This window comes from Lissotriton vulgaris, chromosome 9 (genome assembly GCF_964263255.1).
Source record: "Lissotriton vulgaris chromosome 9, aLisVul1.2, whole genome shotgun sequence".
In the NCBI taxonomy this organism is placed as follows: domain Eukaryota; kingdom Metazoa; phylum Chordata; class Amphibia; order Caudata; family Salamandridae; genus Lissotriton; species Lissotriton vulgaris.
In genome coordinates, this window is record NC_141697.1 from 129,559,203 (window position 1) to 129,576,034 (window position 16,832).

General features: G+C 41.8%; 1 protein-coding gene across 4 annotated transcripts in view; it reads right to left on the reverse strand.

Annotated features, from left to right (window-relative positions):
* The window catches only part of SLC8A3 (solute carrier family 8 member A3), a 482,177-nt gene that overhangs the window by 88,524 nt on the left and 376,821 nt on the right, over positions 1–16,832 (reverse strand). For 2 of the 4 annotated variants that reach the window (XM_086937188.1, XM_086937186.1), the window contains exon 3: positions 14,091–14,194. The exons of the other annotated variants lie outside the window; for them this stretch is intronic. In XM_086937188.1, coding sequence (XP_086793314.1) covers positions 14,091–14,194 — 104 coding nt within the window. The remainder of the gene's footprint in view (positions 1–14,090; positions 14,195–16,832) is intronic. 4 annotated transcript variants of the gene reach the window in all.

A 16,832-nucleotide genomic window follows, 5' to 3' on the forward strand; every position in this document is an offset into this window, starting at 1 on the left:
CAAGCTGGGTTTAGACCTGCCCACTCGACAGAGGCGGTTATCCTCTCTGTTATGGAGGAACTTCACAGAGGCGCTGACTCCAACATCAGCCAAGCCCTGGTGCTCTTAGATCTGTCAGCGGCCTTTGACACGGTCGATCACACCATCTTAGTCGACCGTGTCAAAGAGGCAGGCATCAGCGGGACGGCCCTTAACTGGGTTTGTTCCTTCCTTGCGGACCGCCATCAATCGGTCCGTCTTTCCCAGCTCACAGCAAACCGGACGAGAGTCACCTGCGGTGTGCCGCAGGGTTCATCCCTGTCACCCCTCCTTTTTAACCTTTACCTCACCCCATTGATCCGCTCCCTCCGCGGTAGGAATGTCACTGCATTTAATTATGCAGACGACATACAGCTCGTTTTCAATCTCGACTCCTCGGACGAAGCGGCTCAAGATTTCCAATCCACCCTCTGCCATATCAGTAACTGGATGAGCACTCACCATCTCAAACTCAATCCCGACAAGACGGAGCTCGTTCTTGTCGGAGGCTCATCCAACCCCTGGAACTCCACTTTCTGGCCCCTTTCCCTCGCCCCCCCCCCAACCTGCGGACAAAGTAAAAAGCCTCGGGATTTACATCTCCCAAGACCTCTCTATGAAGCACCAGGTCAGTGCCACTGTGTCCTCTTGTTTTTTTCAGCTCCGGAAGATCCGGAAAATCGCCCACTTCCTGACCACTGAAGCCCTCACCTTGGCACTGCTGGCGTTAGTCATCTCTCGGATCGACTACGCCAATGCCCTGTATGTTGGCATCCCACAATACCTAATCAGCAGATTGCAGCTGATTCAGAATCAGGCAGCTCGCCTTATCTACCACCAACCAAAACATCAACACGCCCGTCCCCTTCTCAAGGCCCTCCATTGGCTCCCTGTTTCGGAGCGCTGCAAGTTCAAACTTGGCTGCCTGACTCATAAATCTCTAGCCGGCACCGGTCCCTCCTTTATTTCTTCCCTCCTGCACCCTTATACCCCCTCCAGGAACCTCTGTTCCTCTCATCTTGCGCTCCTTCAAACTCCCCGCTTCAAGCGCAAAAAACACGCAGGTCTCAGATTCTCCTTTCTGGCACCCTCATTCTGGAATTCACTGCCACTGGAACTGAGACTCTCCTCCTCTCACCTTCATTTCAGATCTCTCCTAAAAACCCACCTCTTCCATGGCACTTACTCATAATTTCCTCTCCCCCCGCTCCCTGCTTCTTGTTGAATAAAGTGAATAGCGCCAAGAAACCGTCCGGTGAATGCCGCGCTTTATAAGTAATTTTTACATTACATTACATTACATTACATTACATTACATAATGCTCAACACTGCAGCTCAGTGTGGTACTAGCATCAAGGCCACAAATAGACACAACATTAGTGTTCATTTTATTTGTGCTTTTTAGATCTGGCCTTAGCCAAGACGTTTAGATTTTAAGCAAGTTACATTGATGATAGACTTACATATAGGGGCAATCAGCGACCTCTCTTTGTCCTCTTGTCTGTTGTGTCATTCACATTTTGTTTGCGTCCACTACAGCATATAGCATGGAGCAGCCTACATAAGCCAATTGTTAACTTCACTTTGAGGGACTGCATTTTTCTCTCTCACAAGGAGCACATCCACACACAAGTTAGTTTCCTTCATTTCCAGTGTATCTGCTTTAACTTCATAATTACTTTAGTGTTGCCTTTGTGTTTAGAACCTGATGTGATGGCAGGACGCTTCTGAATCACATTCCGTCTTTATTAGATCCTACCTCCTGCCAATGCTGTCGTAAATTTCTTTTGGAGTGTTTTGCTTGTCTGACTGCTGTTATTTCGAAGCATTCCAGACTGTGTCCGTTTGCAACTGTTCTTTATTAAGTTATCCTCTTTTTATTTCTCTTGATTCTTTCTTTTTTATCCTTCTTTTTCTCCCTTCTTTCATCCTTGCCATCTTTCATTCTTTAATTGCTTCTCTCTTTTCTTCTTTCTTTCCTTGTTTCTGTATTCCTTCATTCTTTACTATCATCCCCTTTCCTTCTTTCATTCCTTCTCTCTTTATTTCTTTGTGTCTTTGTGTCTTTCTGTCTCTCTTTCTTTATTTCTTGTTGAACCTACTGTCTAAATATTGTGAAATAAATCTACAACTTCTCCATATACTGAATAATCCTTTATAGGGACCTCTTATTAGGATTAGGGCGGAACAGTGAGGAAGAATGCCAGAGCCGTCCAGATGAATGTTGAGCAGCATCAAACTAAAAGTTCATGTCACACTTCTGCAGGTGTTGATACTTCACCTTTAAAAAGCAAAACCCTTACCCCAAGAAAGTCTTTTTGAGCTCGCCTCAAGACTTTTCAGATTTACTTTGCTACAAAAAGTAAGATGTCACATGTTTTCCCTACACTAACATACAATGTCTGAGTCCCCACCACATGTGTAAACAGCCAGTGATGTACAGGGATGTAATGAGCCAAGTCTCCCTTTGCTCAGCTTCAGCTCACTGCTCTGTAGCTTAGCAGAACTAAGGCATAAGGCACTTGTAGGAGACGACGTGAGATGCTAAACACAGCATAACACAATTCAAATCAGGGCTTTAAGGGTTCTCTGGTGAAAAAGAGACCTTGGCAATTTGATTTTGCCTCGCCTCTTGATCACTTTCTAGTTTCATACTTTAGAGGCAGGGTTGAATTCTTCTTGCTCTAAAATCTACGCCACAAAATTGCATTTTTTTGCATTCAACTGGCCTTGCCATTGCAAATGTAAAAAGAGTCAAAAATGAGTCGGACTTCACGATCGCTATGGAGGAAAGGTGTGCCTAGCCACTGTAAAGATAAAGAGATTTTTTATTTTTGTTATATTTTTATTTTTTATTTTTGCCTCACATATCAAAAAAATCAGCATGAGTCCCATTTACATGTACTTAAAGTGCACAAATCGTAAGAGTAGAAATTAAATTGTGGGGCTCCCACAATAGGCATGTTCCAACACTAAGGTAGCAGAAGTGATGAAGAATCAGGCTGCAAATTTATGGCCGGCCCTATGAAGTTCCTAATGGCTCCTGCTCTCATTGACAAACAGCCTTGGCCTTTAACCAGCAGTTCTCGATTCCCAGGAAGTGCACATGAGGCTTTACCTTTACAAAAAAAGCCTGTTGTGTCACGCCCAGTTCTTTAATTTGAATAGCAAGATGGCTTAGTGAGTTAAACACCCGCTACTGACATCTGTTATGACCTACAAATAACATGTTTGAATCTCTTGAACTCTAACTCATCACTTTGTCCTTGATAGATTGGGTATTGTTATAATTCTTATTTACAGCGCTTAGAAACTGCAAAGAGTGTGTATGGAGTGCTATATAAAAACAGGTGATTATTTATTACTATTACAACTATTGATGTAGCTTGCAGACAGCTTGGTGAGACGCATGTAACCCACTGGAATAGTGGTGTGCAGGCGGCTACATGCAGGGTACTGTTTCCCATTCACCAACCTCTTCTGCATACTCCGTTCTGTTCTTCTAAAAAGATGGTCTGCACTTTTTGTGCACTTTAGCGTGCTAGACTTCATATGTTTTTTCCCTCAGTAAAAGTTTCCTTAGGGCACAATCGCTTTATATCCACTCTGCTGTTTCTTCTTACTGTGTACTTCGCAAAATACTCGAACTCAGCATCATACAATTAATCATAGTTAAAACATGGGCGAAGCATGTTTTTGAACAATTGAAAAACAACATCTGAGCATGCTTAATTTTCTCCTCACAAACTTTGCAAAACTTCCCTTTTAAAGTGTAAACGGAGTATAGGTTTTAGTTTTTTTAATATCCACTGAGGACCTGATATTGTTTCTAGTTGATACTTGCTCCTACATACAAGTGCTGTACCAAAGAGAATGCAGGGCCGCAAGTATGATTGGTTGGATTGCCTAGCATTGCTCCGAATCAAAATAAGTGAATAATATGAAAGTGACTTCGTGGGGTCATGCAGAGAAGAAATGGTACTAAACCCTTAATGATGATGTAGAATTAAGACCTCTATTTCAGCCCTGCTCGGTAGGAGGCCACTTTTCCCCCTCTATTCAACTGGGATTGCCAGGACATCTGAGAGGGCAATGAAATAGCCTACTGCTGGTGCATTTTCCTTTCCTACGCACGTAGCAATGAAATGTCAGGCTCCAAGCTTAAAGTAATGACAAAATATTTCTTATGGTGTTTTGATTAACAGAGCAACGTGTACCTTATGGGCCAAGGGTGCATTCCGTTCTGTCTTACATTTCTACCCCCCTATCTTTCTAGATACCACCTGACCTGCTGCCTTAGGTCAGTTTCACTCTATTCTTTCACTTTTCTTAGAATTGATTTTTTTTAAACGTGGGGGTAGAGTTTTTTGTCACCTAGCCACAAACTCCCTTCCACGTGCACCGAAAATCCTTCCAGATATTCGTATATTCGTACCTTCCAGAAACAGCTAGAGCCATGATTATTTAACTCACAGGTTTCTCCTTGAAGTTGCAGAGGCCGCCTGAATCGCCGTTTGGGCTGCAGAAATCACATTCCAGTCACTCATTTATAACATTTCTGATGTAACATAGACTGGCAGGATCACAATGAGGCCCTATTTCACTTCCACTAGAACTACGGTGGTGCTTTAAACGAGAAGAACCTTAAGGGGGTCGTTCACTGTAGGGAAAAAGAAAACCAGTTCTCTTTGTCCATGTTGGCATCACTAACAATCACCAACATTCTAGAATGTTGCTTTGTTTGATGATGTTGGCCTGGGGTTTGAGACCTACTGTGACATCATTCACCGAATGGCCCCTTTCACTTTTTCTGTCCCACTCTTGGGACAAGAAAGTTCATGTGTACTTTGTTTCAAATTGCACTGGTCTGTCATAGGAAGTTTGTTGAATTATATTGCCCTAATCTAGTGGATTTATTGATGGCTACGTAAACTGTAATATGACGAAAAGCGATGCTGTTCAAGATGATAACATTTATATAGCACCTTCTCCGAAGACGTCTTTTTTTTAAATGATGGGCACACACGGTGTAGTGGCTGAAGAGGAATAAGGCTTCTGAGCACGGGCTATCAGGGCTCCTGTGTCCTGATTTCCTTTAACAAGGACTTAAGAGCTTGGCGGATGCAGGACATCCACACAAACAAAAAAATCCATCATATTTAGAGTTCATACACTGGAATGCAGTTGATGTCCTGTTCGCTCTATTTAGAGTGTACATATGGGTCCACACTCTAAATGGGGCGGATGGGAAAGCTAGCAGTTTTTGGAAGCTATCCCATATCCACCAACTCCAAAAAACCACCAAAGTCCTCCTCAGGTCTCCTTGTATAGACAGAAAGCCGGGGTCTGAACTGCAGAAGTACTGAAATCAAGAAGAGCAGGATGCTGTTGAATGGACACTGTCACAACTTTTCCTTTTTTTTTTTTTACTCCAGGTCACACAGCTTCCTGTTGAATTATATCAATGTCTGCATTTTAGATTTTGATAAACTGCTCAAAAAAGGGCACAGCTCCTCTTGTAAGTCTGCAGAGTCAACTTTCTCCAAGTTCAGAGACTGTAGGCCATAAGGCCATGCCTATTCACCGGCAGCATCGTTTATGGCCAGTTTTGTGAGGGTTATTTCTCCAGAAATGTGGTTGCACAGGCCATTTCAGACTTAGACTCCTTGAAGGCTACCCGGTGTCTGTCTTTAGTGATGTGTATAGAATCCAATGAGTCTTCTGGGAAATAAACAAAGAGCTCACTCACCGTGGAGCAGAAAGATGGGTGTGTGGTGACAGGGAGTGTTCTATTGTATTATATTATATTATATATATTATATATATTATATATATTGTATTATATTGTATTGTATTATAGTGGAGTGGTGTGGCTCACTGGTTAGAGGCGGCAGACCCGAGAACAGAGAACGGCCCGGGACCAGGGTTCGATTCCTGACGCGGCAGGGTCTTGGACCAGGATCAGCGGCCTTGATAATTCTCGCATCGGTGCCTACTCCAACCAGAGATCCCACTCGACAACTCTGGGCATTAGCTTGCCTCATCTCCACAACGGCCCCTCACAAACGCTGGGGATGCCTGGTTTCACCTTGGAGACTCCCAGGAGGGACTATCTCACAGGGAAAGCCAGGACGGGTTCCCCAGCGGTCTATAGCGCTACGAGGCCTGCGGTGCGGGTAGAAGTGCGCTTTATAAGACACTTTCAATTCAATTTCAATTTCAATATTTCCACAAATCTAATGAAGAAGTTCTTAACCTGTATGAGATACATGGGCGTGAGATATATTGCTGCACTAAAGCGTGTGTGCAGAGCATTGGGGAGTATGATTTGATTTGTTTGTTGAGGCGACACTTTGCAATAATCTTGTCACTTCTGATTAGAGCTCTGTTTCATTGCACAATAGTGTATGTCCTACTCGTTCTTGGGAGGATAAACCCAGCATCAGACATCTCGAATTTTGTAATTTCTCACCGAGGTGTTGTTTTGCCCCTCTTAATGTCGAATCTGCCCAATTCATATATATATTTGGATTTACACCCTTTCTCCTTTCTAACAAAACATTTCCTTCATTTCAAGTTTGTGAGATAGCAACCAGAGTGGGAAAAGAACTTCAGAACCTGGAAATATAAATCTGAAATCCTTTATAGCAAAATCCATTTTTTTTACACATTTTAGAAACCGGTAGATTTCAATTTTGGACTTAGTTTGAGACTCATTTTTGAAATAACCAAAGGTGCAATCCAAGTGCAAACTATGGAATTGAAGCATCGGGTGGGATTACACCCAGCATTCAGAGGATACAGCATCAACGAAAGAGGAGCGTCATGATCAGTACACTCTTCGTAACGTTGCTGGGTGCATGACTTCATAAATGCACATCAAACAGGGTTTTTAGGCCGCTAAAACAAGTAGGTATCAAAGTGGCAGTGCAAACGACAAGGCTCTAACTAAGGAGGCGACCTAAAACATGTAAACAGTCTGTTTTTACATTCGCCCAGAAAAAGACTAATGTCCAGGTTCAAGAGAGAGCTGATTCCAATGGGACATACATTTTGTCACACTCTAAAGAGGTCACTAATGGAGGAAGATTCCAACCCCTCAATGTGCCAGATGCATAGGCTGTCATCCTCCACTATATATAGTTCAAGCATATACCGCCTCATTGCATACGTATTCCATTAAAGAAGGCAACTGTGTGCTTTGGACTTGCACACTACACTACCTGGCAACATCAGCAAAAAGCCTACACAATTCTGTTCAGTCTCCCTTACACAACCATTGCACTTCCTTCTCTAACACTAGTTGCTGAAAAATAAAATACTGAGTGCAGCTGGCCTGCAGTGCTGTTGATACGTCTACTGTTGGCCACCGGCTGGATACAGCCCATTCATAAAGCATTGAAATAAATGAACAAATAGGCTCAGAGCATCATCATGGTAAGCATCTTTGTTTTTTAACATATTGCCTGCTCCACTAGAAATGTTGCACACCCTTGCTGAAATCTGTCTCCTTTGTTTTACTGAACTCTCACCTATTCTATGGACCAGAGCTACAATCCATCTGACTCATTCGCTCTAGGACTCTTGTCTAGTGAATTGCTCGGAATTAGTTATCTTCATGTTTGCACTGCCCGTGGCCCTGCCTGCTCCCCTCTGTCTCTAAGGATATTCTCTGCAATCTTCATGGTAATATTTAGCTTTGCCTCAGCTGCTCAACTTTGTCAGTGCACATGAACTGTTTTCATCCATCCATCATCAAGTTATACCTCCTAGATCTTCCACATCGACACCTTCCTCCAGTCCCTGCCTAGAGGCATCATAATTTCTGTACATGCACATGGATTAGAAAGTGGTGTGGGCTATATCCTACCTTGTTGCACTAGGTTCCAGACTTCTACACTCACCTTAATTCACATCGGTTGCGCCACTAGCTGTATGTCATGCCTCCCTTTAAACCAGGAGGTTATGGAATGCTTTCTTCTAACTTATTGTTGGCCTTGGTTGAAAAATTCCAAACGTTTTGATGTTGCTTCGTTTAGATGCAACCGCAGATCTAGCACCTCAGCGGCAAATTGCGTACTTTCTTCCAAGGTGGCCCAAGTAAAGATTCGAGCTCCATTTCAGGAGAAGTGTGTAATGCACTGGCCCTTTGAAAATCAAATTATAAGCCCTCCTCGGTATAATGGTGACAGTGGGTAAATCAATAACCCTTCCTGATCATCAGACCCTATGTGCCTCTTGTGCAGGGTCAGAGCAAAAAAGAGACAACCCTCTCCTGATAGTTGCGTCATAGCTGTGGCATCAGATTTCGTAGAGTAACATCGGTCGCGATTGGGTCGACACAAGTTCAATGCCGACATGGGCACTGGAATTGTGGCATCCATTATAGCCAGTGGAGTTTGTATCAGCGTTGGAGAGGGGGAGGCAGAATGGGACTTAAGGCTGGTGTGGATGTCTGTACTGTCAGTGATAACCGGCACTGTAAATCATGACAGCATGCCAGAGGGAGCTGGAATCACACCAAAGATCTGCAACATAGACTCACTGAAGGACACTATCTGATGCTGAGTCGAAAATGGCCCGTTATCCTCTGGGTGCGTTGGGACCAGTTGAGGAATGGGTTCCTAGAATGGGGACGTCAAAGCCCTCACACCTTCTCTTTAGAGCAAGAGTGGCAGGATGGAGTTGGGTCATGCTTCACCTTCTTCTGTTTTTGTTTGGACTTACACGTATTGTCAACAGATGAACGCAAAAAGAACATGCAGCAAATATTTTAGCAGTAATCGTTTTGTTTTGGCTTTCTTCATGAAGCTTTCTGTCAGTTATTGAATAATCTCTATGCGTAGTCTTTAACAATACTACTTGGATTGGATTGGATTTGACACAAGACTATTTTTATTGTCCTTTATAAAGGCAGAGATTGAAGATGCTGAAGCCCCTTGAAGAATTTGCTGGGATCAAAAGATTTCAAAACTGCATTCTGCCATTTTGGTGGTATCAACAAATGCTGCATTCTGGCTTTAAAAAGGATCAGAATACAAAAAAAATGGTGCAACTGTCGATTTTGGTTACGTCAAATAGTAATAGTATAATTTTATTTTTCAGAAGGGGCGATAATAAATTTAAACAATCACATGGTCCCTCTCCCAGCAATTCCAAAAAGAATAAGTACCAGGCTCTTAGGTAATAGCTTATCCACATTCAAAGCTCTTATAAGAAGATCTCTGACCACCACTCTCCCTTCCCGAGGTAAGGGTACTTTCTAAGGAACTCTGACACATAAGGACACATGGAACGCATTTACACTGGCCTAAACAGAATAAACTGCCATGTGTTGCTTGACCACAGCCCTGCCATTACTCGAGAAGTGTATGTACCCTGAGTAGTCATTAACCAGTTATTCGGAAACACATTAACCCTGCCTGAGAAAGTAGAACCAGTTCTAGCTTTCATTGCAAAGTCAATAAGATCTAGACCTAATGTTATATTTTGAATATTACAGCAACATTGTGCTGGCTGCAGGATGAATGCATCGGCTTTTAGAATAGCCTTTCTTTTCTAAAATACATCCTACGAATTAGGGTTGTTCCACTACACTAACTGGAAAACGGGAAATTACGTCCTGAGGAAGGCACCTGGCGCTCCGAGGGCAATTAGAGAGCACTGAAACGTGTAGACGGGAAAGAAATGCAGGTCCTTTTTTGCCAGTTCTACACGGAGAACCCAATGATGAAGAAGGTCACAGCATCTGAGTGAGGGTTTACCCTCCAGTGACATATTTAATTCCATTAAGATTTGGTACTGAGTTTAAGTAGTTTTGTAAGTTCTGTATGTTTATTATGACAAAAAAAAACATAATAATAGTCACAACACATAGAATTGGTAGCCAGCTGATTGAAATAACTAGGATTCAAGGAAGGAGGGGAGAGGAAGTGCATGAGCGCCAACATGGGAATTTGGCTTTCCAGAGTGTCAAACAGAATCAGACACTTAAAAAAAGAACAGGAGGTCACACACACAGTTGACCACTAAGGATGAACAAGTGACTAGGGTTGAGTTCCACTAGTCTCACACATAAATTACAGTTCAAAAAAACCTGAGTGCTTGGATCACAGTCACTGAGGGCGGCATTTCATATTGTAAGAGAGTAATAAACTCACTTGCCATGCTCTGGAGACTGGCTGATGTTTCCAATAAACAAACTGGTTCATAAACGTTGCTTTCTGTTGGGCGGCTAAAAGCGAAATGATAGTGCAGACTGAGGTGAAAAATTGAAGGCCTCAAGGCACCCTATTTCGAACCTCCATTCTATGCGGTCCTGAGAGAACTGTTTCGCATTGGAACCGTCTCCCCGAGGGTCTGAGACTGAGTCACACGCTGCTATTCTTCAGGAGAAACCTGAAAACCTATTTACTAAGATGTATATGAAAGATTAACCTTGATACCTCTAACCTGCTCACTTAACTCTACCTCCTTTACGATCGTTGTTCATGTAAAAATGGGTCTGAGCTGTATTTTTTTAGCTCCATTGCATATGTGACATCTATACATATATGACTGATCAATCACTCGATCAATTAATCAGCAAATACTAAACCTCTCCGATTTGACCCTTTGAGAACTGTTTGATTCCAAAAGTGTATTTCCAGAAAGTAAACAGTTTTTCTCAGCCACAAATGAATTGCCCCAACATTGCCCCTGTCTCATGTCTGCAAAGTTGAATCCACGTGGGCTGCCTCTCTTTCAAAGCAGCCTCTTGGTCCTCGCTCAAGCAAATTGATTCACTTACTAGACCATATGACATGAACTATTGATTTCTGCTTCTTCTCAAGTCAATTGGAATTCACCTTTGACTTCACGTCAGGAGCAAAGGGCACGCAGAACGGAAGGAACACTGCTATGAGAACCCTTACAGAAATAGACTATTTACTCTGCTACTTTCAGGGGATTTATTTTATATCAACAGAACAGAGAGGGGTAGATTTTCCCTAGGATTCTGAGAATTCAGGCCAACAAAGACCCCTGAGAAGAAAGTAAGCCAATATGGCACTCACTTCACTGACCCTGAAACAAGAAACCAAAATCTGTCATTTTGTAAAAGTAGAACTTTCTTTACCGGAGGGACATGTGGGCACACGCGTTACAATGTCCGCGGAGCGAGCTGAAAGCCTTGTCTCACTAGATGTCGAGCAGGTCTGCGCTGTATTACTGTCAGTGCACATTAGGCAAAGAAAACATCTTGATAAGTACTGAAGAAGGCAAGGAAACAAGCAAGATACCTATCAGATCCTGTAGTCAGTACATTTACCCGACCACTGATGTCAACACAGCCTCCACCGCAAGACCTTCATTTTCATGAAACATTTGCACAAAAATTACAACTTTTCTCGCGTCACTCTCCTAATGTTGTCAAGTGGGTTACCTTGGAAAACGAAGGCCTGACATGCGCCATCAATGTGAAATTACCCTTGTATTAAAATGTTGGTATCTAATCTGAATGTGTCTGGTACTGCGGAAAGTTATGACTACTACAGAACTATGTCATTCTAAACATCTTCTGATATACAACTGAAATGTTGTCATCTATCCCTTTTACCATTATTTGGAGATTAATCAAACATTACTTATCTGTGTGCCATTCATGTTATCATCATATAGTTCGAGAAGGAGAGATCCCTCTCAAGGACACGACCTTGAAGCGAAGTCCTGCTCATATGCACTCTAACAGGGATGCACACCCTTGGTCCTGGGGAAGTGTCCCAGACAGATTTCCAGGACACGTGGTATGAATTTACGGTTGTATGCCAAATTATCGCTATCATATTAATTGACCTACAAAAATAACAACTACGATTAAAATATCTAAATAAGTATATATAGTAATAATGGTAAGTGTAGATTCACTATTTATAACGTTGCGTCTTCATAACTTATCGTCAAAGTAAGTAGATGTGGAGTTAAGAAGAGTAAATCTATTCTTACCTATATAGCCTTACCTTAACCATAACATGGTTCTCGATATTCTGCAGTCAGTATTTTTTATAGAGTCTGAATTGCTTCAGTGCACCCAGGCAGTGCCTCATTTCAGCCTATATTTGCAGCTGTTAATAAACGAGTGTCTATAGTGGGCTGAGCAATAATTGGGCTAACTTGGTCAGGTTTATCACTCAGTTCTTCTGAGTTTGATGCAAGTGTTCTGCTCATCTAGCCTCACTTTTTTCTACAAAACTATAAATGGAGTGAAAATACTCATTGCCTTCTCAGTGCATGGGTAATTGTGAAAATTACTTCTAAATCTGCACACAATTTAGGTGCGATCTCTAAGTAAGATCCTTACTGGTTATCCTAAGAGTGTTGGCATGGATCATCCTTGGTCGACCAATGTTGGGCATCTTTGTGCTACATGGCCATTTTCAAATGTTACACCCAGAAAACCCTGGATCTCTTGGTGGTATCAGGCATGGTGTTACCAGCAAAAGGAAAGACCTGGATTCGATGTCCATGCTTTCAACACCTTAAAGCAAGCCAAAGAGTAGTTTCAACAATATCTATAACTAATTTACCTAAAAATTCTGTTCATTCTCCTTAGTGACAGCGCATCACGTTTCTGGAGAGAATTACAATATATAACCGCACTGTTGAGTAAGCTGTGTCTTTGGGCACTACCAGCAAGATAAGTTAAAATATATAAAGCAAATTCTTGATGCATATTATGCCCATATTGGCCTTCGGGTCTGGAGGAGCACCATGATCCTGTATGGATTCATAATCTTAGAGTGGGACTATTGTGCTTAGGTGAAATGCAGGGAATACTGAGAGTGTGTTGTGATCTGTCGCGGGCACAAACAAGTAGAGCTGTTAGTGGTAGAAGAATTCAACACATGCCTCTGTTTTGTGGCATCTGCTCCGCAGACAGTCTAAATCTACATTAGCAATGGTCGGAGAAGCTACAGCTTTTCAGGGCGAAGAATCCACTCTAGAGTCATAGTCAAGGCGGACAATTACTGCAGAATGTGGGAAGTCTTGGTCTTGGAGATAGCAAAAACAAATCTGGCGTGTTGGGGAAGCTTGTTGTTGCCTTATCCCATACTGCAATATCCTCTATACATTCTTGGTCAAAATAAAGACCCTGCTCTCAACACTTTGGGTTGGAGACTGGGACATAACTATGGTTGTTGCTGTGTCACATCTGTATACCTCTGTACACAGTATGTGTGTGCGGCCCTCACTAGAAGTGGTGGAGACGTGAGTGTAATGATGCACTTGTGCAATTCATGATGACTTTTCCAAATGTTAGCACATCATGCATAATAACCACACGTGCTAATGAGATGGTCAAATTACTAACACCCTCAATGTAATCTACAATGTACATTATGTTGTCAGACGAGCAATGGCCAATTAAATAAGACATACTCCTTTGCTTTTTGCCTATTTATAGATTGCGGGAATTGTTCCACCTTTGTAGAGGTATATTGCTTCACAAGATTGTACATACATTAGACATCTACCCCTCATACAATCCTAAAGTAAAGAAACAATGTACCAAAAACCATTGACTCATATATAGAAATGCCTCAAAGTGGCTTTTGGCATATTAAACACAGTAAAAAAATATTGCATCATTCTACCATCTGTATGTCACCCAGTTGACTTTTAAAATAAAAGTCATACAATATAATACCATAATTCAACAGAGAATCACAAGAACAGTGCGGGGAGGGGAGGGAGATGTGTCTTGGGTATGAGCGGAGAAGGGAGCCATGCAACATATTATACTGCTAGGTTTTTGGAGGGCTTTTCTATTAGAAGGGTGGAAGCGATGAAGGCGAAAAAAACTGAAATTAATTTATTAACAAAAACAAGGCCTGAGTAAGTGCACAGAATGTAAGGAGGATCAGAATAAGCTAATAGTCATAGATGACCGAAACAGGGTGAGAGCGGGAATACACAGGAGGGAAAACAAATAATCAGTTTGCCAAAAAAAGGGGTTGGGAAAAAATAAAATAAAAAATAAAAATAGAAAGCTGGTATATAGATTTATATTTTTTCTGGATTAAGGGTCTCACACCTGATATTCCGCGTTTCATCCATTTCGGTTCACCAAGGGCAATGAAGAAATTCTCTTGCCTTTCGTATTCCTCCTCATCTATTATTTTAACCCTTATGGTTTTCCTGTAGGAACATAAGAGAGACAATGGTGTACAGTGGGTTTGTAATGGACTCAGGACTTTGCAACATGCAGCCCCACTCCCGTTGTCTGGTGCACCAGTTGCTGCCGTTTGAGATGGGTGGAGAAGAAAAGAAAGAAGTGGGGCAGAAAGAATAAAAAGAAGGGAGTCGAAAAGATTGTGTTTTGCCCTGATTGAAATTCATATTGAGTACCTCATCTGACAAGTCATGTGTACTGTCATAAGCACATAATTCTGTTATCATCCTCAAAAAGTAACAATAAATTAGGAAAAAAACCAAATACACAGCAATGCTTCACATTGCAGGATCACTTGCACATTTCAGATGAATGGTCTTTGGGAATAAGCAGGAATTAAAGACAAAGAGAAAAGACAAATCAGGTTGTCGTATCTTCAAATCGACTTTAAAGGAGAAACACCAAAGATACCACTCAAGTGTGAATTTACAGACAAGATTATTGAAAACGGTCATATCATTACCAAAGGACAAAGTTCACAGCGTCCTGGAATAGAAGTTAGAAGCAACATAATTTAGTAATACTAATCATGTAAATAATTTTTTCTGTTAACATTTGTAGTAGCTATGGACCAGTGGCTATTATCAAGGTTAATGCCAAAGGTGGTGGACAATATTTTCTTAGGATCCTACTGACAACAGACATCTTTATTTTATACAAATACTTCCACTTCTTATTCTCTGGTAGATGACACATGGGGTTTCATGGCCATTCCTTTTCTAGTCAGCCACCAAAATCTTCGTACCCGTCCTTGGCCTAAATATGATACATACGGCTCTGCTGTTATTTCTGGTTGTTGTGCTAATATTTCAGGCTGTTGTGTAAAGTGAATTAGCCTCCTTGCCACATGAAACAGAACCAGTTTTGCACGATGTGCAAGTCAGGTAGCTCAAGAGATGTGAACAGTGGGAGAAAGGTAAGAGCTGATTGGCATGGAATGGGAGGAGAGGTCTATCTGGTCTCAATTAGGGGTGGGCGGAATTTGCGTAATGGTGCTGCGCAAAGCGCCTTGAAACAGTAAAAAAAATCACAGAGTTCCGCAAACACGCGGAATTGCTTGTTCCGCCAGTTCGCAATGCTTTTTTCCTGTTCGCGAATGCTGTTTGCGTGCTCGGGAGGAAATATCTTGTGAACACTCATTTGAAAGCGCAAACAAGCAAAAGTTCTGCGAAGCCGCGGATTGTGTCATTTTTGTAGTACAACGTTCTCCCTGGAACGCGAAATTACCCAAATTCCTCAAGCGGAACAGAATTTACCGCCCAGGTGCCTAGTCTCAATACACCTGTTTCGTTGAGCGGCGCACAATTCACCACACAGATGAGGTCTGCCCTTTTTTTAATCCTTTTATTTGCCCTCACACCTACTTTCCTGCAATTACTTTGACAACACATTGACTTTGTCTTCATTAACTGAATTATATAGTTTCTTTGCCCAAGGCATCAGTAAAAACACTTAGAAAGTAAGGGTAACTTAGTATTATGTATATTAGTTCATCATTGATATAATAACATATTTTTGTTTAATTTAGCTTTGTGGGTGACTATTATTGTATTGTATTATTGTAATTAATTAAAAACTCATTTTATTAAAATCATTTAATATTATCAATTTAAATATATTTAATTTGAAAGAACTCGATTATATTGACAATAAGAGCTAGGGTCCTCCTGAACATTAAAAAAATCAATTTAATTGAAATTAAGCTTAGAGTGCACACACATACAAACATAAACCCACAAACACACACACACCCACCCACCCACCCACACACACACACACATACAGGTACACACAAATATGTTGCAAATGGCTTGCGCCTATTTAGTCCGCAAGGATTTTTTTTGCTTTTGATCACCCGCGTTTTGGATTTTTACTGTGGGTGAGTCTCACCACCTGAGACTCATTCCCAGTACTTTCATGGTAACTAGACTGAGCATGTTACCACCACTGTTCACTTTTTAAGATAAGGGCCATTGGGTTTGTTACACGTGAACCCATGTGCACATGCAAGTGTGTGGGTTGTGCGTGAGAGACTACTGTTGCGCGTAGCATAGTGGCTGCACACAGGTAACAGGCCTGTGGGAGTTTTAAACTGTGAATTTGACCTGCCAAAATAGCTCCTTTTGACATGCCAAGGCCTTCATTTTAAATATTAATAAGTCAACCATGAGTAGGCCTTATTTTCCATAAAGTCAGGGTGCATGATATTTTAAAGTAGGACATGTAAAACTTAACTATTGACCTTCCAGTAAATTATACCTAAAAGCTATTAGCGCTGTAGCAAGGTTGGCTGCTCCCATAGGGAAACACAGGGTTACATCTATACTATTATTATAAAGAGAGAACTGTGTCCTTTGAGCCAGGTAAACTCGAAAAGTACACCACCAATCACAACACCCAATACAGCGTTGGAAAGGGGAGGTCAAGGAGATGGAAATAGGCTATAGAGCACCACATCATATACATTAGGGGGGGAGAACGTTAGGGGAAAAGGAGTCCGTATGCATACAGTGATTGCACGATGCGTACGGCGTCGTCACAACGCTTGAGAGAGGCGCAATGGCGTGTGGGTGTGACGTCACATCAACGCGACGTTCGCTGTCC